Source organism: Macrobrachium nipponense, chromosome 18, assembly GCF_015104395.2.
Source record: "Macrobrachium nipponense isolate FS-2020 chromosome 18, ASM1510439v2, whole genome shotgun sequence".
In the NCBI taxonomy this organism is placed as follows: Eukaryota; Metazoa; Arthropoda; class Malacostraca; order Decapoda; family Palaemonidae; genus Macrobrachium; species Macrobrachium nipponense.
In genome coordinates this window covers 82,010,478-82,036,421 of record NC_087211.1, presented here as the reverse complement: position 1 = coordinate 82,036,421, position 25,944 = coordinate 82,010,478, and the positions used below count along the sequence as shown (strand labels likewise).

The following is a 25,944-nucleotide window of genomic DNA, read 5'->3' as shown; positions in this document are numbered from 1 at the left end:
AGATTCTTTATTACACAAATGAAAAACCAAGAAACGAAAGAGTGAAAGTATTTTCTTCCACTAACATTGAAAGAAACTTCACCCTCTGCCTACGCACAAAGAAGCCAATTCCTGAAACATTCTTACTTTTAATCTTTGAATCAAAATTGCAGGTCTTGTGGAGAAAATTTCTAGAGCAAGTGTCCATGATTCTGTTGACCACTAAATTAGACTGATCATAAGTATGCAGTAGGGTTTATCTTGGAGGTTAAACAACCCTTTAATTTTATTCATAAATGATGTAAGATTAATCTGGAAGTACATTTTATGTTTTTACCCAGTGAAGCTGAAAGATTTTTAAACTGAAAGATTTATGTACTTTTATTTTTTTATAGTGAATTTCATATTCTTTAAAGTATTCAGAAGATAAGTAAACATGTAAAAATTACAGTAAAATTATTTTGAATACAAGAAGAGAAAAGAAAATTCTTCCAAAATTTTAGATAGATAACACTTCGGTACAAACTTGTATATTGCACAGTATTTAAATGTTCGTACATTTTTCAGAGATAGGAGCAGTCTGTCTGGTTTGAGTATTTTGGAAATGAGCTTGGCTCTATGTATGTACGGCTACGTTAATACTGAGATTCTTCAGAGTATCTTTAATATTTCATTTCTCGACAAGTTAGATGACGAAATCTCTGCCTGCTATTCTAAGGTATTGTATGCATTTTAAATGTTTACTTTTTGTTGATAAAACCTTTGCATTTTATTTTGAATAAGGTATCCTTATTACAAAAGGAAAATTATGACATTAAAGAATTCTTAGCCTTTCTTAATGAAGAAAAGTATGTTCCGATCAAATACTTTTATACTGTATTTAACTCTTTTAGGGCACATATCCATACCGTGTACGTCACACACTTATGGAATTGAATCGTGCTGTTTGCATTGACCACCCAGAAGAGAAAATTCCATGGTTTCATGAGAAGTACTGCAAAGAACTTTTAGAAACAGGTATGTTCATGCTGTATTATAATGACATTTTGTTCATGAAACTTACCTGTCAGATATATATATAGCTGTATTCTCCGACGTCCGACAGAATTTCAAACTCCCGGCACACGCAGTGGCGCAGGTGGGGGTTAGTACCCATTCCCGCCGCGGGAGGCGGATATCAGGAATCATTCCCATTTTCTATTCAGATTTTTTCTCTGTCGCGGTAGTGAAAACACCTGTTTCCACTACCTCCGCCTAGGATTTTGAAACTTCATTAGCCGCTTAAGTATCCTACTTATTTTTTTGAATGGTTGACTTGGATTTGTGGCTAGGCATACGCTATCATAAATTAATTAAAATTTTTTCATTGCATATGATGTCTGAATCTATGTTAGCCTAGTTTTCAGATTTTGTGTCTGCAACGGGTAAGGGGAGGCTACCGAAACCTTCGGTAGACACTCGTTTAGTATACATGACGTTTACATGTTTTCTTTGTTGAGAGATCAATGTAATTAGTGTAATGTTGACTGATTCCGAAAGAGACGTATGATTCGTATGTACGCAAATTAGAGCGTGATAGAATCAGGAGGTCTTCCTCCACAGTAACAGAAGTTAGGATAATGAACCTACTAACCTCCAGTAGACTTTATTTTGCCTAACCCTGTGGTATGGCTTACGGGCCTAGAGGAAGTTCTGTGAGAAGTAATGCCCTTTCTATTATTGTGGATTACATCAAGTAAGCTTGAAAAAGTGCTCGCTCTCCAATCAGTGTTGTGAGTGTAGTGATGTTGATTTTGCCCCTAGTGTTGTGGAGGGGGCGTCAGATCGGTCCTATAACGCCTCTAGGTCTAAACCTCTGTCGGACTCCCAGGACCAGGGAGGGGGCAAGTTGAAAACCGAAGGAGGGTTACGGGAACCCCCCCACCGATCTGGCGTCCCTTCGGCAGGATAAGGCTGCCAAAGATAGTGCACGAATCATGAAAGATTGCTTCTCGTCCTCCGAGGCGTCCTCCCCGCAAGGTTGGAGCTCTCGGAAGGACTCGCGCCCTCTAAGAAGCTTTCGAGAAGAAAGGAACGCTTCACGTCCTCACTCTCTCGTCAGGAGGGAACGTCAGATCCGCCCCATAAACGCCTCTAGGCCTGGACCTCTGTCCGGACCTCCCAGGACTAGGGAGAGGGCATGTCGAAAGCCGAAGGAGGGTTTACGGGAACCCACATCGATCTGGCGTACCTTTCGGTCTTGGACGTTAATATCGATAAGACGGTGACAAAGACGCAAAATGTCGCACAGGCGGCTGTCGTCTTGGTCAAGAGATTAAAAATGTCCTTAAGGCAGGACCCTCACAAGGACGCCTTTCGAGACATTCAACGCTCTATCGAGAGGAAGACTTCGTTTGCACTTCCTCCATCTAGACTGAAAGGGAGAGCTGGGATCTGGTACGAAACAGGAGAAGAAGCAGGATTGAAAGCACCGTCTTCTTCTCAAGGAGATTTCGCCAATTTGGTGGACGCTCCCAAGAGGTCTTATTTGTCATCGGCTAAGGTTTCCTCCTCCCCTCATGGCGTTATGTATACGTTATGTGACGTTCGCTTTACTACGAAACGGGATATTGTTCAAGCTCATAAGATTGACGTCCGGCAAGCTGATTTGCATAGTCAAACAGCTCGCCAAGACGCATCTTACTCGTCCCTAAGGGACGCTCTGTCAGCGGACAGAGATGACACTGGACAGACTATCCTAGTTTTCGACAGGAGAAGGGCAAAGAATTCCTCATACCCAAGAAACACACAGGCGTCCTTTTAAATGCCCTTCTGCAGTGTCGATGAGCGTGACAAAGACGCAAGATGTCGCACAGCCGGCCGTCGTTTTTGTCAAGAGTGGCGAACGTCCTGAAGACTCGTCCTGATGACGATCACCGTACTTATGCTTAGGACGCTCTGGTTTCATGAGCGGCCCTCCCCTCGCCAGGAAGCCTCTCAAGTTACTCCGTGTTGACGCACGTCATTCACTATGACGCTTCCCTTGATGTTCGTCGCTCTTCTATTCCGGACGCTCTTCAGACGCTCAAAGAATGCAATCAGGACGTTCGGCAAGCACCTCGCGACGATGCCTTTCGGAACGCTCGGCGTTCCTTTTTTGAGCGCGTGTCTGGATAGGTTCATTTGCATTACTAAGACGCAAAATGTTGCACAGGCGGCCACCGTCTTTGTTAGAACGGTAACGAAAGTCTTTAAGGCCGTCTTGGAGACGATAGCCTTACGTCTTCCTATAGGGCTCTCACACTTCAGGAGCAGTGTGCGGCTCTCCAGGACGCTTTTCTGGGTTGGCCTTTCAGAAGACGCTCGACGTCATAAACATTGATAAGCTTTTTGGAAGACGCTCGATGTCTTACACATCTGGACGCTCGCCAGACGCTAGCGAGGACGCTCGCCAGGACACTAGCGAGGACGCTTTTGAAGACGCTCGGCATCCTACACGTCATGACGCTCGGTAGAGCACTTGCCAGGACGTTCTTCAGAACGATAGGCCCGTCCTACGCATCAGACGTTTCGGCAGGATTCCTGCAAGAACGCTCTTCAACAGGGCGTCGTCGAAGCAGAGGAAGGAGTTTGGTCTCGTCAAGATGTCTACTTCTCTTTTCTACGAAGGGAGCGTTCAAGAGATCCATCACTTGATGAATTCCAGGAAAACTGTAAGCAGATTTCGGTGTCATAAAACGCCCTCGTCTGCTTTCGGGATTGCGCTGCCGAAGGGGAACATTAAGGTCCTTCCTGTCGTAAGCCAGTCTCTAATCAGGATCCTGCCCCTTCCTCGATTTCTGCGGGAATCGGGAAGGCTATATGCTCGAATTCCTGGATTACTTTCCGTCATGCAATTGGGGTTAGTTCTCATTGACAAGGTTCTTAATAACATTTTATCGCATAAGCGGATAAGTAACAAAATTTCGAAAGAGCTCTCATTCATTAGTCAGAGGCTCATCCAGGAAAAAGACTTATAGACTACGTCCATGAAGTCTTATGTCAAATATCATAAGAAGCTTGAACTTTCCTTTTCGATCTTCGGTTCTCACTTGAGGATTTCCATTTGAATAATATTATTCCTTTTCTTGGCAAAAAGAATGAAGACAGTCGATTTCCATTCTCTCTCTCTTCCTCGTCGAGGAGGAAGAATGTAGTAGAGAATTAGATGTTCAAGTGACTGCAATACTTAGGTATTTTTATTCTTCGCGTCATATTACTAATGTAAAGTTCAAGTCATATACGCATATCGTGGTTACCTCTACGATGGCAACCGAAAGGACTGTTATTTTAAGTGTATTTAATCGGTCCTTCCTGCAAACTTCCAGGAGTTTCCGGTGTAAGGACAATGCTTGAAGGTATTGTTACAACAACACCAACTCAGCTTCTGCATGTAGCGAATTATGTTTCGCTTAAATATGCCTGCTTGAGAATTTTCTTATGATCGATAATAGTAACGAACCTATTCCTTCGTGAAGAGAGTAGCTGGTAACTCAGGCAGAATAGTGCGAAACGAGAGGTTGCTGTCATTGTGGATGACGCAGTATATTTAATCGGTACTCCCGGCAACTTTCCAGGAGTTTCCGATTTAACATTTGGTTAATTAAGCGTAATGTTACGACAACACAAAATCAGCTTCTGTATTAGCGAATTCTGTTTCGCTTAGATATGCCAACTTGAGAGTTTTTCTGTTCAAATAATGGAAAAATCTATTCCTAGATGAATAGAATAGCTGGCAACTCGGCATAAGACTGCGAGAAGGTGAACATAAGCTGCTGCCTGTAACTGTCACAGTGTCTCACACTGTCACCAACTCAGTGTTAGGTAGCTCGTTGTACTGCTCAGTCGGTTACGTCTCTCTCTCCCGCGGGATTGATTTACGAACCGTATCTCTGCCCTACAATCATGACTTTCGCCTCGGGTTTGAGGGGATTTCTGGTAATCATGAATAAACGACTTCCTTTTGCTAAGAAATTTTCAACAGAGATCTCTTAGACATGTTCGGCGCTGCTTACCGCACTGTAACAGAATTCTTTGTACGAGTCTACCGCAGCATAGCACTATAATAATGCTCTCCTGCTTATGCAAAGCGCACCTTATTAGGGAAGGAAGCATGCTTAGTGAGGGAATGGATGAGTCTGCCTGGGGACCATTTCCTCGCTGGAGAAGCTGTTTCCCTGAATAGACTGCAATTCAGACCTCTACAGTTTTTCCTACAGGAGAACTGAAATAACATCAAAGATCTAGAGATAATTCTAAACTCTCTCAATGGGTTAAGGATCACCTCAGGTGATAATGAGAGGGAGCCAGGCATCCGGACAGAGGTCCTGGCACATAATCTAAAAGAATTGGAAGCAATTTGGTTGGCTCTCCAGTTCCTCGAAGAGTGAGGTTTTGGTCGAGTGGTCCAAATCATCTCAGATAATTCCGCAGTCTCTCATATCCCAAGAAAAGAGAGATGGTTATCGGCATAGGCACGGAACGTAACGATCCTTAAGAGGTTCGTTACACGATTGCACGTCCGTGCGGATCTTCTCGATCGACGGCAGCAACTACTGACGTTTGACTTTTGAGTAATCCTCGCTTAGAAGTATGTCGAGAGTTGTGGAGACTTTGGGGACGTCCTTTCGTAGATTTTGCAATATTGAAACGAAGAAGCTTCCTCTACGTTGCGCCCTTATTCTCGATCCGAGAGCGGTACAATAGACGCCATCCTATAGTATGGAATGGGGAATAGTTGGTTAGCCCTTTTCCCCTATTCAAAAGCTTAGGAAATGTATAAGATAATCGCTGGCGTCAGAGGGAGTGAGAAAGACGCTGATCGCCCCATGTTGGCCTTCGAGAAGCTGGATTCACAGAGGTCACGTCCTTCAGAGAGCACTTTCCAAGGACCCTTCCCGAGAGAATCGGTCTACTCTAACAGCCTCACTTCGAGAGGTACCTAAAATCTCTCCGCTCTGAGTCTGAATGCGTTCAGAGTGTCAAGAAGCGAGAGGATCTTCAAGATTAATTGCAAGTCTCATTGCCAAAGCAAAGCAGTGCTGCATATTTTGCAGTGTACCAATCGGAGTGGCCGTTTCTGGACATAGGGCAGGAAGAATGACTGTTCCTCCACCTCTGACCTCTGTGAATTACTTTACCGCCTTCCCATTCCGTCTGAAGTATGGGATAAGCTAGCAGTCCCAACTATTGTAGAATACGGAAATATGTTGACGGCCTCTAGGCTCAGAGATTCGGATCTGTCAAACAACAAAGCCCTCACGATCTTTGAGGTCTGTGGAAATCTTGAAATTTTTTAGATCGAAGCTTCCGGCATGGAACTTAGATGTAGCTGAAGTTCCTGATGTCAAAGCATTTCGAACCTCTCCTTTCTGTAAACTTAATACACGTAACCAGAAAGGCTAATTTTCTAACCACTCTAGCTGCGGCAAAGATGGTAGTGAGGTTTAGCCATCATCAGAGGTTTTGGCTTTAGAGGACATAATTCGGTGTCCTCTAAGCCTTCCGTTCTTGCTAAGAACAAAAACCCGTCTAACCCTTGGCCCCAGAGACCTGGAGATCAAGGGGATGGCACAAATTTTTGGGCAAGAGCCACAGAGAGTCCTGTGCCCTGTCGGGACTCTCAAGTTTTATCTTGATAAAACTAAAGAAAGTCGAGGTCATTCGGACAATCTGGGCGGTGTTCCGTAAAAAGACCAGACTTGCCCATGTCGAAGAACGCCCTGGCGTATTTTTAAGGAGTCTTCTAAGAGGCTCATCTTCATGTTTGAAACAAAGATTTGAAACCTTTTAAAGTAAATCTCACGAGGTGAGGGCGCGGCCTCGGAAGCATTTCAACAGAGCATGACACTCGGTAATATCCTGAGTGCCACGTTTGAGCGAAGCAACTCTGTGTTCGCTTCACACTCCCGACGGGATGTGAAGACGACATATGAGATCTGCGAGTCGCTAGGACCATACATATCCGTAGAAATATTATTGGAGGCAGGAAGCAGCACGAATCTATCCTATAGAAAAGGGATAGGTGGTGCTTTTAACTTTGAAGGGTTGGTCGCTTGAGGCGCTTTCCCTTTCGTTAGCTAGAAGTTATGGGACTAACTTCGATAGGTTAGGTCAGGTGGTGGTTTTAGCTTCGTTGCCCTCACAGTATGGTCAATATGGTCTAGTCACATTGTGGTCACGCTCCCGTTGACAGATCATCTAGAGCGCACCAACTACACAGGTCACTACCTTGTTGGCAACTCTAGTAAAGCAAAAGCAGACTTCGGTGATAGTAATCAAGAAGTCGCTATGCTAACAGGGTAAGAATCAAGATGTCAATCATCTGCACTTGAGGTGTTTCCTAAATCCTTCTATTCTGTCCCTTCCCCCTCCAATGGTGGATTCAGCTATAATATATATCTGACAGGTAAGTTTCATGAACAAAATGTTATTGTTATGATACAATAAAGTTTGTTCATACTTACCTGGCAGATATATATAATTAAAGTACCCACCCACCTCCCCTCAGGACAGTGGTATGATCTAATAGAAAATGGTATGAAAAATCTGAATATGGGAATGATTCCTGATATCCGCCATCCCAGCGGCGGGAATGGGTACTAACCACCTGGCCGCCCACTGCGTGTGCCGGGAGTTTTTGAAATTCTGTCGGACGTCGGTAGAATACAGCTATATATATATCTGCCAGGTAAGGTATGAACAAACTTTATTGTATCATAACAATAACATTTCTCTATACTGTAACCAAATAACACTTTGGTATTCTTTCTGTGGACTCAACATTATAACTTGTTTTCCTCTTAACATATGGTTAATAATTTTTCAGGACAAGATCACTCAGTTATAGTTACTTGAATTAGCTTTCAAGGTTCCATTTGTAAAGATATTTCTAATGGTGCGGCTGTAGAACCATCTTACAATTTTCTAAAACTTTCATATATATGTTGATATTGTACATCTGCATTATATTTTAATATGTTAGAGTTATTAATCTTAAATTGCAGATGTGGATTACTGTGAATTTAATAAGTTTCATTCTATTACCAGTTATATGTGATTGTTGGCAATAATGTTTTTCATATGACTGTAACATATTTGAACATTAATTTGTTTTGTTGCTTCTGTAAATTTTTTATTCTAACTTATAATTGCAGAGGTAAACTTCAGTTGGTTGCACTTAAAAACAAGTTTGTTCATGAAACTTACCTGTCAGATATATATATAGCTGTATTCTCCGAAGTCCGACAGAATTCAAAACTCCCGGCACACGCAGTGGGCGGCCCAGGTGGTTAGTACCCATTCCCGCCGCTGGGAGGCGGATATCAGGAATCATTCCCATTTTCTATTCAGATTTTTCTCTGTCGCGGTAGTGAAAACACCTGTTTCCATTACCTCCGCCTAGGATTTTTGAAACTTCATTAGCCGCTTAAGTATCCTACTTATTTTTTTTGAATGATTGACTTGGTTGGATTTGTGGCTAGGCATACGCTATCATAAATTAATTAAAATTTTTTCATTGCATATGATGTCTGAATCTAGTTAGACCTAGTTTCAGATTTTGTTGTCTGCAACGGGTAAGGGGAGGCTACCGAAACCTTCGGTAGACACTCGTTTAGTATACATGACGTTTACATGTTTTCTTTGTTGAGAGATCAATGTAATTAGTGTAATGTTGACTGATTCCGAAAGAGACGTATGATTCGTATGTACGCAAATTAGAGCGTGATAGAATCAGGAGGTCTTCCTCCACAGTAACAGAAGTTAGGATAATGAACCTACTAACCTCCAGTAGACTTTATTTTGCCTAACCCTGTGGTATGGCTTACGGGCCTAGAGGAAGTTCTGTGAGAAGTAATGCCCTTTCTATTATTGTGGATTACATCAAGTAAGCTTGAAAAAGTGCTCGCTCTCCAATCAGTGTTGTGAGTGTAGTGATGTTGATTTTGCCCCTAGTGTTGTGGAGGGGGCGTCAGATCGGTCCTATAACGCCTCTAGGTCTAAACCTCTGTCGGACTCCCAGGACCAGGGAGGGGGCAAGTTGAAAAACCGAAGGAGGGTTACGGGAACCCCCCCACCGATCTGGCGTTCCCTTCGGCAGGATAAGGCTGCCAAAGATCGTGCACGTGCACGAATCATGAAAGATTGCTTCTCGTCCTCCGAGGCGTCCTCCCGCAAGGTTGGAGCTCTCGGAAGGACTCGCGCCCTCTAAGAAGCTTTAAGAGAAGAGGACGCTTCACGTCCTCTCCTCCGTCAGGAGGGAACGTCAGATCCGCCCCCATAAGCCCTCTAGGCCTGGGACCTCTGTCGGACTCCCAGGACTAGGGAGAGGGCATGTCGAAAGCCGAAGGAGGGTTACGGGGAACCCACATCGATCTGGCGTCCCTTCGGCTTGAACTTAATATCGATAAGCGTGACAAAGACGCAAAATGTCGCACAGGACGGCTGTCGTCTTGGTCAAGAGATTAAAAATGTCCTTAAGGCAGGACCCTCACAAGGATGCCTTTCGAGACATTCAACGCTCTATCGAGAGGAAGGAACGTCTTTACTCTTGTAGCAAGGATTGTTTTCTTGCTTTCCAAGACGCTCCACCTTCACAATTTGCCATCATCGAAGGCCAGGAAGGCCCCTGGCTTCGTTAAGATGGCCACTTCGCTCTCTGCGAAGAGAGCGTTTAAGAGAAGTCCAGGATTGGATGGATTCAAGGAAGGTTAAAGGGAAGACTTCGTTTGCACTTCTCCATCTAGACTGAAAGGGAGAGCTGGGATCTGGTACGAAACAGGAGAAGAAACAGGATTGAAAGCACCGTCTTCTTCTCAAGGAGATTTCGCCAATTTGGTGGACGCTCCAAGGAGGTCTTATTTGTCATCGGCTAAGGTTTCCTCCTCCCCTCATGGCGCTATGTTACGTTATGTGACGTTCGCTTTACTACGAAACGGGATATTGTTCAAGCTCATAAGATTGACGTCCGGCAAGCTGATTTGCATAGTCAACGCTCGCCAAGACGCATCTTACTCGTCCCTAAGGGACGCTCTGTCAGCGGACAGAGATGACACTGGGACAGACTATCCTAGTTTTCGACAGGAGAAGGGCAAAGAATTCCTCATACACCCAAGAACACACAGGCGTCCTTTTAAATGCCCTTCTGCAGTGTCGATGAGCGTGACAAAGACGCAAGATGTCGCACAGCCGGCCGTCGTTTTTGTCAAGAGTGGCGAACGTCCTTAAGACTCGTCCTGATGACGATCACCGTACTTATGCTTAGGACGCTCGCGTTTCATGAGCGGTCTCCCCTCGCCAGGAAGCCTCTCAAGTTACTCGTGTTGACGCACGTCATTCACTATGATGCTTCCCTTGATGTTCGTCGCTCTTCTATTCCGGACGCTCTTCAAGACGCTCAAAGAATGCAATCAGGACGTTCGGCAAGCACCTCGCGACGATGCCTTTCGGAACGCTCGGCGTTCCTTTTTTGAGCGCGTGTCTGGATGTTTCATTGCATTACTAAAGACGCAAAATGTTATTTGCACAGGCGGCCACCGTCTTTGTTAGAAGGTAACGAAAGTCTTTTAAGGCCGTCTTGGAGACGATAGCCTTACGTCTGCCTATAGTGCTCTCACACTTCAGGAGCAGTGTGCCGGCTCTCCAGGACGCTTTTCGGGTGGCCTTTCAGAAGACGCTCGACGTCATAAACATTGATAAGCTTTTTGGAAGACGCTCGATGTCTTACACATCTGGACGCTCGCCAGGACGCTAGCAAGGACGCTTTTGAAGACGCTCGGCATCCTACACGTCATGACGCTCGGTAGAGCACTTGCCAGTACGTTCTTCAGAACGATAGGCGTCCTACGCCATCAAGGGACGTGCGGCAGGATTCCTGCAAGAACGCTCTTCAAGAGGGCGTCGTCGAAGTATAGGAAGGAGTTTGGTTCTCGTCAAGATGTCTACTTCGCTTTCTACGAAGGGAGCGTTCAATAGAATCCATCACTTGATGAATTCCAGGAAAAAACTGTAAGCAGATTTCGGTGTCATAAAACGCCTCGTCTGCTTTCGGGATTGCGCTGCCGAAGGGGAACATTAAGGTCCTTCCTGTCGTAAGCCCAGTCTCTAATCAGGAATCCTGCCCCTTCCTCGATTTCTGCGGGGAATCGGGAAGGCTATATGCTCGAATTCCTGGAATTACTTTTCCGTCATGCAATTGGGTTAGTCTCATTGACAAGGTTCTTAATAACATTTTATCGCATAAGCGGATAAGTAACAAAATTCGAAAGAGCTCTCATTCATTAGTCAGAGGCTCATCCAGGAAAAAGACTTATAGACTACGTCCATGAAGTCTTATGTCAAATATCATAAGAAGCTTGAACTTTCCTTTTCGATCTTCGGTTCTCACTTGAGGATTTCCATTTGAATAATATTATTTCCTTTTCTGGCAAAAAAAAAAAAAGAATGAAGACAGTCGATTTCCATTCTCTCTCTCTTCCTCGTCGAGGAGGAAAGAATGTAGTAGAGAATAGATGTTCAAGTGACTGCAATACTTAGGTATTTATCTTCGCGTCATATTACTAATGTAAAAGTTCAAGTCATATACGCCATATCGTGGTTACCTCTACAGATGGCAACCGAAAGGACTGTTATTTTAAGTGTATTTAATCGGTCCTTCCTGCAAACTTCCAGGAGTTTCCGGTGTAAGGGACAATGCTTGAAGGTATTGTTACAAACAACACCAACTCAGCTTCTGCATGTAGCGAATTATGTTTCGCTTAAATATGCCTGCTTGAGAATTTTCTTATGATCGATAATAGTAACGAACCTATTCCTTCGTAGAAGAGAGTAGCTGGTAACTCAGGCAGAATAGTGCGCAAACGAGAGGTTGCTGTCATTGTGGATGACGCAGTATATTAATCGGTACTCCCGGCAACTTTCCAGGAGTTTCCGATTTAACATTTGGTTAATTAAGCGTAATGTTACGACAACACAAAATCAGCTTCTGTATTAGCGAATTCTGTTTCGCTAGATATGCCAACTTGAGAGTTTCTGTTCAAATAATGGAAAATCTATTCCTTAGATGAATAGAATAGCTGGCAACTCGGCATAAGACTGCGAGAAGGTGAACATAAGCTGCTGCCTGTAACTGTCACAGTGTCTCACACTGTCACCAACTCAGTGTTAGGTAGCTCGTTGTACTGCTCAGTCGGTTACGTCTCTCTCTCCCGCGGGATTGATTTACGAACCGTATCTCTGCCCTACAATCATGACTTTCGCCTCGGGTTGAGGGATTTCTGGTAGTCATGAATAAATGACTTCCTTGCTAAGAAATTTTCAACAGATATCTCTTAGACAAGTTTTCGGCGCTGCTTACCGCACTGTACAGAATAATGTACGAGTCGACCGCAGCATAGCACTATAATAATGCTCTCCTGCTTATGCAAAGCGCAGCCTTATTAGGGAAGGAAGCATGCTTAGTGAGGGAATGGATGAGTCTGCTGGGGACCATTTTCCTCGCTGGAGAAGCTTGTTTTCCTGAATAGACTGCAATTCAGACCTCTACAGTTTTTTCCTACAGGAGAACTGAAATAACATCAAAGATCTAGAGATAATTCTAAACGTCTCTCAATGGGTTAAGGATCACCTCAGGTGATAATGAGAGGGAGCCAGGCATCCGGACAGAGGTCCTGGCACATAATCTAAAAGAATTGGAAGCAATTTGGTTGGCTCTCCAGTTCCTCGAAGAGTGAGGTTTTGGTCGAGTGGTCCAAATCATCTCAGATAATTCCGCAGCTCTCTCATATCCCAAGAAAAGAGAGATGGTTATCGCATAGGCACGGAACGTAACGATCCTTAAGAGGTTCGTTACAACGATTGCACGTCCGTGCGGATCTTCTCGATCGACGGCAGCAACTACTGACGTTTTGACTTTTGAGTAATCCTCGCTTAGAAGTATGTCGAGAGTTGTGGAGACTTTGGGGACGTCCTTTCGTAGATTTTGCAATATTGAAGACGAATGAAGCTTCCTCTACGTTGCGCCCTTATTCTCGATCCGAGAGCGGTAGCAATAGACGCCATCCTATAGTATGGAATGGGGATAGTTGGTTAGCCCTTTTCCCCTATTCAAAGCTTAGGAAATGTAATAAGATAATCGCTGGCGTCAGAGGGAGTGAGAAAGAGCGCTGATCGCCCCATGTTGTTGGCCTTCGAGAGGCTGGATTCACAGAGGTCACGTCCTTCAGAGAGCACTTTCCAAGGACCCTTCCGAGAGAATCGGTCTACTCTAACAGCCTCACTTCGAGAGGTACCTAAAATCTCTCCGCTCTGAGTCTGAATGCGTTCAGACTGTCAAGAAGCAGAGGGATCTTCAAGATTAATTGCAAGTCTCATTGCCAAAGCAAAGCAGTGCTGCATATTTGCAGTGTACCAATCGGAGTGGCCCGTTTCTGGACATAGGGCAGGAGAATGACTGTTCCTCCACCTCTGACCTCTGTGAATTACTTTACCGCCTTCCATTCCGTCTGAAGTATGGGATAAGCTAGCAGTCCCAACTATTGTAGAATACGGAAATATGTTGACGGCCTCTAGGCTCAGAGATTTCGGATCTGTCAAACAACAAAGCCCTTCACGATCTTGAGGTCTGTGAAATCTTGAAATTTTTTAGATCGAAGCTTCCGGCATGGAACTTAGATGTAGTCTGAAGTTCCTGATGTCAAAGCATTTCGAACCTCTCCTTTCTGTAAACTTAATACACGTAACCAGAAAGGCTAATTTTCTAACCACTCTAGCTGCGGCAAAGATGGTAGTGAGGTTTTAGCCATCATCAGAGGTTTTGGCTTTAGAGGACATATTGCGGTGTCCTCTAAGCCTTCCGTTCTTGCTAAGAACGAAAACCCGTCTAACCCTTGGCCCAGAGACCTGGAGATCAAGGGGATGGCACAAATTTTTTTGGGCAAGAGCCACAGAGAGTCCTGTGCCCTGTCGGGACTCTCAAGTTTATCTTGATAAAACTAAAGAAAGTCGAGGTCATTTGGACAAGGCTGGCGGTGTTCCGTAAAAAGACCAGACTTGCCATGTCGAAGAACGCCCTGGCGTTATTTTTAAGGAGTCTTTCTAAGAGGCTCATTCGTCATGTTTGAACAAAGATTTGAAACCTAAAAAGTAAATGCTCACGAGGTGAGGGCGCGGCCTCGGAAGCATTTCACAGAGCATGACACTCGGTAATATCCTGAGTGCCACGTTTGAGCGAAGCAACTCTGTGTTCGCTTCACACTCCCGACGGGATGTTGAAGACGACATATGAGATCTGCGAGTCGCTAGGACCATACATATCCGTAGAAATATTATTGGAGGCAGAAGCAGCACGCACAATCCTATCCTATAGAAAAGGGATAGTGTGCTTTTAACTTTGAAGGGTTGGTCGCTTGAGGCACTTTCCCTTTCGTTAGCCTAGAAGTTATGGGACTAACTTCGATAGGTTAGGTCAGGTGGTGGTTTTAGCTTCGTTGCCCTCACAGTATGGTCAATATGTCTAGTCACATTGTGGTCACGCTCCCGTTGACAGATCATCTAGAGCGCACCAACTACACAGGTCACTACCTTGTTGGCAACTCTAGTAAAGCAAAGCAGACTTCGGTGATAGTAATCAAGAAGTCAGCTATGCTAACAGGTAAGGAATCAAGATGTCAATCATCTGCACTTGAGGTGTTTCCTAATCCTTCTATTCTGTCCCTTCCCACCTCCAATGGGGGTGGGATTCAGCTATATATATATCTGACAGGTAAGTTTCATGACAAAATGTTATTGTTATGATACAATAAAGTTTGTTCATACTTACCTGGCAGATATATATAATTAAAGTACCCACCCACCTCCCCTCAGGGGACAGTGGTATGAAAAATCTGAATAGAAAATGGGAATGATTCCTGATCCGCCGCACAGCGAGGCGGGAATGGGTACTAACCACCTGGCCGCCCACTGCGTGTGCCGGGAGTTTTGAAATTCTGTCGGACGTTCGGAGAATACAGCTATATATATATCTGCCAGGTAAGTATGAACAAACTTTATTGTATCATAACAATAACATTTCCTTAAACACACAACCATAGGCAGGTTAAGTTTTTCTTTATTTGAAATTGATTTTGCTGCAACCACTAGGTATTATACCTTAATGTCTGAAGCCTAGCTGCCAGATGACTGCCCTCTGTTTTTGTTTTCTGCATTGTTATGACATGAAATATAGATAAAAGCAGTTACCTTACTGCTTAATACTGTACTATTAGTGTATATATATAGCTGTAACTCTTGAATTGTCTTATTTATTTCAGTCGCTGTTCCTAATAGTGTCTTCCATTCTGAAGTCCATCAGGCACTCTTTCAGTTAGTAGGGGGCCCAGAGGTGGTGAAGGCAAATGCTAAGACACCATACTTTTATCTCCTAGGTAAGTTATTGTATTTGTACACATTAAACTTTTTACTTTAACTTTATACATTAACTTTATACATGTATATTTTTTTAACTCAAGGACAGAACATTTAGAATTTATAGAAATGAGGAGGATATATGATCCTTGGAAGGTAGTATGAGCTGTCTGCCAGTGTGGGGTTGAACTCCATTTCTCTCTTCTGCATGGTTAATTGTTTTTAATCTAAACTCGTATGCATCTCTTTACAGAGATGCTTTTCCTATCATTTTGAAGTTTACCTTCATTGTATCTGTCACTGCAATAGTGTCTTTGTGTCTTATGTGTAATTCTTGGTCAGAAATTCAACAAATTAATTTTGATTGTGGACAGTGAATCCAAAGTCATTTAGAGGAAGAAATGTTTAAGGGTGTGTTTTTGTACATGAACTTTCCTGTCAGACATATACTTAGCTTACGTCTCTGACGTCATGACAGAATTCAAAACTCGCGGCAAACGCGACAGGTAGGTCAGGTGATCTACCTTACCCGCCGCTGGGAAGCGGGTGTAAGAACAAACATACCTTTCTTGCCAGATTTTTTCTGTCGTCGGTGTCACCACTACCTGTTTCGGTACCGTCTTGACAGTTGGATTTCTTTCGTCGTTGTTCGCCCTGATTGTTTTACGGACTTTTGTGAAGTACCCGCCTTTGGCTGCTTCGCGTTTGTGGACATATATATTTGACTTTTCTTTGGATTTTGGATTCATGATGTCTGATGTTGATACTAAGAAAACTGCTATGTTTAGAGTTTGTTGTATGACTGAGTGTAAGGTGAGGCTACCGAAAGCTGCGGTAGACCCTCACACAGTATGTTTGAAGTATAGAGGGAATGAATGCACCTTTAATAATCCTTGTAATGAATGTGAAAAGCTGAATGAGGATGAATGGAAGTCTTTGTCTTCCTACTTGAGGAAGCTTGAAAAGGATAAAGTTAGGAAAGCTTCTTCTAGGAGCAGTAGTAGATCTCGTATTAGCGAGTTGGATATAGATAATCCTATTTTAGAAGTAGCTCCTTTGTCAGTTTCAGCTCCTGCTCCCTGCACCGAAGCCGAAGATGCGCCTTTGGAAGTGGCCTCCATGAAAGCCACCATTCGCAGTATGGAGATGAAAATTAAACATTTAGAAGGTAAGAGTGATTACAATAGTATTTGTGCAGTGAACCAGTGCAGTGGAGGGTGCGTCTGATCGGCTCCCTAATGCTTCCAGGCCTAGACCTCTTCCAGACTCCCAGTCCCAGTGGAGGAGGAAAGTCGAAAGCCGCAGGAAGGTTAGGGAGCATCCCACCGGTCAGGCGTCCCCTCGGTAGCTCGTGTTGATCGTTCCCAGGCTACCTTGGATCGCTCCAAGAGAGAAATATTGCGCCAATGCTTCTCGTCTTCGCCTTCGCCTTCTCCTAAACGAGGATGGAGCTCTTCGGAAGCCTCGCGCCTTCGAAGAGAGCCTGGAACGCTCACTGCGCCCATCCATCCAGCCCTGAAGATTTTTCGGAAGAGCCTGAGGTGGAAGCGAAGAAACGTAAGAGATCTCTGGAGTATCGTTCCCCGAGCAGAGATCGAGCCTCGTCACCTGTTCAAGAGTTTGTGAATTCTCCTGCAAGGGTGTTGGCTAACCTTCAGGCGCAGATTTTGGCTCTGGCTGGCTCTCTTTGCGTGTCGTCTCGTCGTAGGAAGGACGTCTCTCTTCCTGTAAAGAAGTCCAGGCTCCCCTCTCCTGACTCTCGCTTTTCGACGGAAGCGGCCCGCTCACCTGTGCGTTCGGAGTCTCGCAGGAGACTTTCTGCTTCGGACAAGATAACATCTGCATCCAAGCGCCATTCGCCTGACAGACAGGATGTCTTTGTTTCTCCTTCGGAACTTTATTGAAAAGGAGCAGACTGCCGTAGAGATCTTCGCCCTACAGACGCTCTTCTCGAGACAGGATCGCTCCCCTTGATAGGCACCAAGAGCCTAGTAGGCGCTACTCGCCTCGTAAGCCGCTCCTCGTTCTCGCCTCCACTCTCCTGGGGTTGACAAGCGCCCTAAATCGGACAGGCGTCAAGAGCTTGTTAGGCGCGTTTCTCCTGGCAGGCGCTCTTCTCCTGACTTTCACTCTCCTCGAGTCAGGCGCCGAGATCCTAGCAGGCGCTTCTCCCCTGGTAGGCGCTCACCTAGTAGGCGCTCGTCGCCAGAGATCCTCTCTCCTCGGTTCAGCGCCAAAGCCTGGTCCGCTTCTCATGGCAGGCGCTGTTGCCTGGTAGCCCCCTTCCTTTGGATAGGCGCCAAGAGCCTGATAGAAGTTTTCTTCAAAACAGGGCGCTCTGCTCCTGACAGCCGCCTTACTCCTGTTAGGCCCCAAGAATCTGGGAAAACGCACCCTCTTCCAGACAAGAAGGATTTGCAAGTAGGCACGTTTCTGAAGCTTTGTCTCCAAGACGTAAACGTCTTACTTCCTCTAGAGACTTTTATAAGGATAGTCCGCGCCCTCTAAGGATCATGAGGTTCGTCAGCTCAGGAAGAAACAGGATCCCTCAGAAGAAGAAGGACCAAAAGACTCCTCTGTTTCCTCCTATAAGAGGTTAACAGATTTGCTCCTGCAAGAGTTCGGAGATATCCTTTCTCCTGTGGCTCCTCCTTCTCCTCTTTCTTTATTCTCCACTTCGAAGACTTCGAAGGTTTCGTCTTGTGTAAGGATGAAACCTACTGTTTCCATGAAGAAGGCGCTTAGAGGTTTTGGGGAATGGCTCCTTTCTAAGGAAGAGAAAGGGAAGACTGTTTTCTCTTTCCCTCCGTCTAAACTGACTGGCAGATTAGGATTCTGGTACGAATCGGGCGAACCTTTAGGCCTCGCTCTCTCCTTCGTCTGCGGACTCGGACTTCTCTTCATTGGTGGATTCTGCTCGTCGATCCGCCCTCCTGTCCGCCAAGACTACGTGGGGGATGAACGAACTTGACCACCTACTGAGGGAATGTTCCGAGTCCTGGAAGCGAAGTTTTCAACTTTTCTTGCCATTGGCTCTTTAGCGGAGTTCTAGGCTCAATAAGACCCAGACCCCGGATTCACTGTCTCCTGAAGATCTTAACTGCGTCCTCACTTGCATGGACAAAGCAGTGAGAGCGGCTCGAGTGAAGTCTCCTCACTGTTTGGAGCTGGAGTTATTAAGAAGCGGTCAGTCTACTGTTCGTTTCTCACTAAGGCAGTTTCACATGCACAAAGGGCCTCTCTTATGTATGCTCAACTCTCCTCTTCTGTTCCCCAAGAAAATTATTCAAGATGTCTCGAGTGCCCTTTCAGCTAGGCTACTCAGGACATGTTAGCCCAGGCGGCCAGGAAACCTCGCTCTGTCTTCCAACCCAAGGCCAAGAAAGAGACTCCTCTGAGGCAGGAGCCCTTTCGAGGAGGACCCGCTGTCAGAGGTTCTTCAACCAGAGGAACTAGACCTTTTAAGAGAGGTAAAACCTTCTCTAGGTCAGTCAGAGGGAAGAAATAGCGATCAAGGACTCCAGACATCAGTGGGTGCCAGACTACTGAAATTTGCCGACGTCTGGGCCCACAAAGGGGCAGACAATTGGTCCCTATCGATTGTCAGCAAAGGATACCTCATTCCCTTCTCGTCAAGACCACCATTGACGACAACTCCGAGGGAGTTGGTGGCCAAGTACAAGGACCCCATCATGAATCAAGCCCTTCTCTAGCAGTAGATCTCATGCTAGAGAGGCTATAGAACTAGTGAAAGATCCCCGCTCTGCGGGTTTTTACAACAGACTATTCCTAGTTCCGAAGAACTCAGGAGGATGGAGACCGGTTTTGGATGTAAGCGCCCTGAACGTCTTTGTGGAAAAGAGGAAGTTCGCCATGGAGACAACTTCCTCAGTGTTAGCGGCTCTTCGTCCAGGGGACTGGATGGTGTCTCTAGACCTTCAGGACGCTTACTTTCATGTGCCGATCCATCCTTCTTCACGGAGGTATCTACGATCATGATGGGAGGAAACATCTTCCAATTCAAGGCCTTGTACGTCGGCCTGTCGACTGCACCCCAAGTTTTCACGGGGTTAATGAAAAACGTGGCGCAGTGGCTACATTTGGAGGGAGTGAGGGTGTCGCTGTTTATCTCGACGACTGGCTAATCAGAGCAGAGTCTCAAGAAAGATGTCTGGAGGACCTTCAAAAGACCCTTACATTGGCAAGTTCTCTGGGACTTCTGGTGAACAATTCCAGAAGTCTCAATTAATCCCCAGCCAAGAGCGGGATCTATCTGGGGATTCAGATAGCTTCTCTGGCTTTTTCGGGCTTTTCCGTCGCCAGAGAGGATAGCTCGTTGCTACGAGAAACTAACGACCTTCCTAGAGAAAGATGCATACACAGCGAGGGAGTGGATGAGTCTGCTGGGGGACACTCTCCTCGTTGGAGGCAATTCGTTTCTCTAGGAAGGTTGCATCTCAGGCCTCTACAGTTCTTCCTATACCAGAACTGGAGGCGTCTCTCCCTAGATCTGGAGTTCTCCTTCAAGATCTCAAGGGGAATCAAGAGAGACCTTTGGTGGTGGAACAACCCACTTCGTTTTGTGGAAGGAATGTCTCTACATGCCGAACCCCAACCATGTGTTGTTTTCCGACGCGTCGGAAGCAGGTTGGGGAGCGACGCTCGGGACAAGAGAAGTCTCAGGCACCTGGAAGGGGGATCAGGTGTCCTGGCACATCAACAAGAAAGAGTTGATGGCAGTCTGGATGGCATTGAAAGCCTTCGAGCCCCACGTCCGAAATGCAGTAGTGCAGGTCAATTCGGACAACACAACAGCCTTGGCGTACATCAAAAAAAACAGGGGGGGACACACTCCTTCTCCCTGTACGAAACAGCAAGTGATCTTCTGCTGTGGTCTCAAACAAGGAAGATCAGTCTTCTCACCAGATTCGTACAGGGAGAAAGGAACGTCAGGGCCGATCTCCTGAGCAGGAAGAATCAACTCCTGCCTTCCGAGTGGACCCTCCACTCAGAGGTATGCCAAGACCTGTGGAGAAGATGGGGCAGACCTCACATCGACCTCTTTGCAACAGCAAGGAACGCAAGGATCGAACTTTACTGCTCCCCGATCTCAGACCCAGGAGCAGTATCAGTGGATGCGTTTCTCCTAGATTGGACAGGTCCTAGATGTCTATGCCTTTCCCCCCTTCAAAGTACTGGGACAAACCTCAAGAAATTTGCTATCTCGAGATGACAAGAATGACGCTAGTAGCTCCGTTCTGGCCCGCCCAAGATTGGTTCACAGAGGTACTGGAATGGTTGGTGGACTTTCCAAGAGCACTTCCACAAAGACAAGATTTGCTCAAACAACCCCACTTCGAAACCGGTATCACAGAAACTTCCCCGAATGCTCAATCTGACTGGTGGTTTTTCGACTGTCAAAAGTCTTGTCAGAGCGAAGGGTTTTCGACAAAAGCTGCTAAGGCTATCGCCTCAGCTAGAAGGACCTTCGACCCTTAAAGTCTACCAGTCGAAGTGGGACGTCTTTCGCCGGTGGTGCAGGAACCAGAAGTTTTCCTCTTCAGTACCTCTGTGACTCAGATAGCAGATTCCTAGTTTTCCTCAGAGAAAAATGCGGTTTGGCAGTATCTACTATCAAAGGATACCGGAGCATGCTGGCTGCAGTGTTCAGACATAGGAACTTAGATCTTTCGAATAACAAAGATCTGCATGATCTATTAAGATCTTTCGAAACTTCCAAGAAAACTTCGAACGAAGTTCCAAGTTGGAATCTGGACGTGGTCTTTGTTTCCTGAGGTCCTCTAGGTTTGAGCCACCACATTTAGCCTCCTTCAAAGATCTTACGAGGAAAGCTCTATTTCTCATGGCTCTAGCATCTGCTAAAAAGGGTAGTGAGATTCATGCCCTAGAAGGAAGGGTAGGTTTCAAAGGAGATTCCGTGGTTTGTTCCTTCCTTCCTTCGTTTTTAGCAAAGAATGAGATAACCCCTCAAATCCTTGGCCAAGGAGCTTTGAGGTTCGTGGATTAGCTGCCCTAGTAGGGGAAGAACCTGAAAGAACTCTTTGCCCTGTTAGGAGTTTAAGATACTACCTTCAGAAGAAGAAAACCCTTAAGGGCATTGAGGACAGACTATGGTGCTCTGTAAAGGACCCCAGCAGACCATTGTCGAAAAATGCGCTGTCTTTCTTCATTAGAAGTCTTGTGAAAGAAGCACATAGATCTTGTAATGAAGAACATTTCAAGCTCCTAAAAGTCAAGGCTCATGAAGTGAGAGCCATTGCCACTTCCTTGGCCTTTAATAAGAATATGTCTCTTCAGAATCTGATGAAAACTACATTCTGGAGATGTAATTCAGTATTCGCCAACCACTACCTAAAAGACGTCAGTATTACGTATGACGAGTGCTTCGCATTAGGCCCGTACGTATCGGCGGATTCGGTGCTGGGGCAGGGAGCTGGAACATATCCTTAGTAGTTTTTTCCCTTGTTTTTGGTAATTGAGTTCATATGGTTGTATGAAAAATGATGCAGGTAGGCATCTTTTTTCGTTTCGTAATACTAATAACTTTAGTTTGGTTAGGTGGTCGGATTTGGTTTGAAGCTCCCTACGTTGGTAGTGGACAGGTTCTGTCATAGAAGAGGGCGAACCCCCATTGACATGATCCGACTTGGATTCTACTAAGTAAGCGGATATCAAGTCCCGTTAGTAGACCCAAAGAGTCTTTTCAGCTGTAGGTCACGCCCTCACTGTAGCTCTTATGGCTATGCAGACTAATAGACAGTATCTATGAAGTCTTCAGCCTAAACAGGTAAGAACCAAGGTTATTTTTATCCTACAACAGGTGTTGTTTACCTTTTCTTTGTTATTTTCTGTCTTGTACCCTCCACCAAGGGTGTCAATCAGCTAAGTATATGTCTGACAGGAAAGTTCATGTACAAAAACGATATTGTTATTTTACAATAAAGTTTTGTACATACTTACCTGGCAGACATATACGATTGATGGCCCACCCAGCCTCCCCTCAGGAGACAGGTATAAGAGAGAAAAAATCTGGCAAGAAAGGTATGTTGGTTCTTACACCCGCTTCCCAGCGGCGGGTAAGGTAGATCACCTGACCTACCTGTCGCGTTTGCCGCGAGTTTTGAATTCTGTCGTGACGTCAGAGACGTAAGCTAAGTATATGTCTGCCAGGTAAGTATGTACAAAACTTTATTGTAAAATAACAATATCATTTTCTCATCACATGTGACAGGTCATACCAAAGTTAGGAAGATCTCGGACATTTACAAAATTTTTTTTAGAAATTCAGGTTAAAAATCAATGGTTTTCAGAACAAATTATTGTGTAAAAATCAATGGTTTTCAGAACAAATTATTGTGTGATTGAGGGATACCTACTCATGTCAAATGAGGTTTGTTATAAATTGTTTTTCTTGTGTCAAACTGCATATTTTTATTTTTGTTTTTTGGGTTTTTCTTTTAAAATATTATCCCTGAATCATTGCAATAGTCTTTCTCTCCACCTCTTGGATTAGTGTTCATTACTGCTCGTATTGCATATGTTGACGAGTGTAAAAAGGTATTTCATCCATTGACACTATTTGTTGTAATGAAGCAAATTTAGAAACGTATTTATTGAGCTGACAATTCAGTTTCAGAGTAAAATCCAAGAAATAAGAGAACTCATTTTATGACTTTTCAGATTTTGAATTCATGCTAGATGCAGAAAAGCGCCCTGTCCCTATATCTGATTACAATTCTGTTAGCAAGACTACTGGATCTGCAAAGACCAGAAGAATTGAAAATAATCCTGGATATAGACGGTAAGAGTGTATTTTCTTGGTGTGCATCTTCACATTGGTTGTTTTGTGTTCATTAATATAGTTTTTAAGGATACATAGATTTAGAAATCACACTGTAATGTGTGATTTTAAAGTAAGCCAGCCCTTGGTATCTTCTTTATAGAGGTTCTGGCATTAGTGGAGTGGACTTAAAGTACACATCCTCAAACTTGGAAATGTGTTGTAATTATGTACTGATTAATGCTTGTAGGATTTCATGTGCTTCAAGGTTTGGTAGGAGAACTTTATTTAATGCACAATACTGTTAGAGCTTTGAGACTAACAAAAATTACATGTGACTTTGTAGACAATGGAGAAGTCATTCTTCCTGAATACTATGGAAATATAAATAAATTAGTGTGAACTGGAATTCTATGAAAATTTTAGAAAATAATACACTTCTTTGATGAAACATTTAACTTATTTCTGTTTTTGCTTTACAGACATTATGTTACTGTGAATTACTTTGTATTCAGTCATTTTTATTGAGATAAATATTTTAATAAATACATGGCATTAACTTCCTAGGTATATTTTGCAAGGTCTTTACATTTTAGTATTGTTTTGCTATGTGCAAGAATTTTATGCATATCATTATCATTTTTTCATGGTATCTCACAACCATATTATAGAAGACTTTATTTATCGATTAAAGTAACACTTCAACTTGAACATTTTTTTCTTTCTCATCTAAATGATTATACGTAATGGTATTTTGCTAGGCTACCTTTTTTTATAAGAAGTTAACTCTTTCAAACTGAATGATTAGTTAATTACATTTTATATCAGGGTAGAAATTTTGTAGAAATACTATTAGCTTTTGGGTAACTTGGAAATACACATATTCAAGTCCTGGCTATGTTATCTCATATTTCCCAGGTTCTGTTGCTCATCAGATGCCCAGACACCCAAAGTATATAACTTAAGGGGTTACTTACTGTATTAGATTTTAGCAATATAGAAGCCAGATTACAACAACAGCTCATGATTATGGGCCTGAGTTGTATGGTTATCACTGCATTGGTGATTTCAGAAAACTATGAACAAGGTTTTCCACAAAGTGTTCATATTTTATTGTAAGTATTATAGAACAGTATACAATATACAGTATATGGAAAGTGCTCTGTTACTGAGGTATTTCTTTTTACAGGATAGCTGTTCTGCTGCGTAATGAAGATTGTTACTGTGTCAATAGTCGTCACTTGATGGGTAGGCATCAGATGGAATGCAGACACTTGGAAATTATGGGGTATGAAGTAGTTGAAATTCCACATTTTATGTGGTATTCAATGGCACATGCAACGGTTGAAGACAGAATGCAATATCTCAGAACACTTATTCATCCATAGATTTTAGAAGCCTTCTTAAATTCTTGTATAAAAGTTATAAAACTTTACCAAGTTCTTTGTAAGAGAAAAATGCCCGGTGATTTAGACTATCTCATAAACTAAAGATACCAAAACTAACTTATGGAATCGAACAGTTTGCGATGTAAGCAGTTTGTTATTAAAAATAAAACATTAGGACAAGCCTTTGAAGAGGTTTTTAATTGTAAAGTTGTTACTATTCCATTTTTTCTTTCTTGATATTGTTAGAAAACAAATTGCATCAATCTCAGGTTTTAGGGTAAAAGTGTATGTAGGTGGATTCTATAAGTTCTGTAAGCTACCACAGTACAGTAGTATACGTATTTATTTATTGAAATGGTATAAATTGCCTCAAAATTGTAATGTTAAAAAAGGTAGTAAACTGTAAACTTCACATGAAAAAAATACTTCATACTTTATAATTATAATCTGAGGTCATATAGGGTAAAATGGAGTACTCAGAGGTAAGCTAAAATGGCAGTTCTTTGAATTTTGTAATCTCCCATTAGCAATTGTATTTAGGAACACGTGCTTACAGTTTGTGGATTCTACCTGTATTATGTGTTGTCTGCTCTGTCCAGTAGCACAAAGTACTTGATATTCTCATGAACTACAGAACAAACCTCTGCCCAGTTTGAGCCTGTTACTTTGTTGCCTAAAGGAATAGGCTTTAGTAAGGCAATGGTTTGTAATGATGGAACGTAAAATTGTTTTATAAACTATACTTTGTGGGCCATTTTGTCTCCAAAGTTATTTGGTTGGGACTGTTTTAATTCTTGTTAAATGTATAAAATTTTTATCGTGAAATATTTTCCTAATTAAAATGACAAAGCATGTTTTGTTTCTTATTGTAAATTACAAGTTATGAAACCTCTTGTGCTGCTTTTGAAATCCATAAAATCTTGGATACAGAAATTTATGGTCAGGTCAAGGACACATCCCTCTCCCTTTTGAATATCTTAAAATAAAAGGGGGGGGGGGGGAGGGGGGGGGGGTTCTGCAGAATATTTTTTTACAAGTTTGTTTCTCTTGTGTTCTTTTTATGTCAAACATACATATACTACATGGTAATTGCAAAAAAGGTACGTACTACTTACAGCTCTTTTGTGGTCACTTTATACAGTTTACTTAATGTACGTAAGTGAAAATGGATACAATCACTTTGTACAATACTATTTACTTAATGTATGAATGTGAAAATGTATAGTTTTGAGTGAAAGAAGAGTGATAGGTCAGATTTAGCTAGATGTCAAGGATATAACATGAATCAGCAAACAGGTGTCTAGGGTCAACGTACAAATATGTAAGTGAATCATATAACAGGACAAGAACAGCAAA

The 25,944-nt window shown here is 43.6% G+C and overlaps 1 protein-coding gene across 1 annotated transcript in view; it reads left to right on the top strand.

Annotated features, from left to right (window-relative positions):
- LOC135197273 (FAST kinase domain-containing protein 1, mitochondrial-like) overlaps positions 1-25,442 on the top strand; it is a 61,267-nt gene extending 35,825 nt beyond the window's left edge. Inside the window, exons 5-9 of the mRNA XM_064224388.1 lie at positions 547-697; positions 873-996; positions 15,306-15,419; positions 23,101-23,221; positions 24,390-25,442. Of these exons, the coding sequence (XP_064080458.1) occupies positions 547-697; positions 873-996; positions 15,306-15,419; positions 23,101-23,221; positions 24,390-24,588 (709 nt within the window). The 3' untranslated portion in view covers positions 24,589-25,442. The remainder of the gene's footprint in view (positions 1-546; positions 698-872; positions 997-15,305; positions 15,420-23,100; positions 23,222-24,389) is intronic.
- Positions 25,443-25,944: the final 502 nt, after the last annotated feature.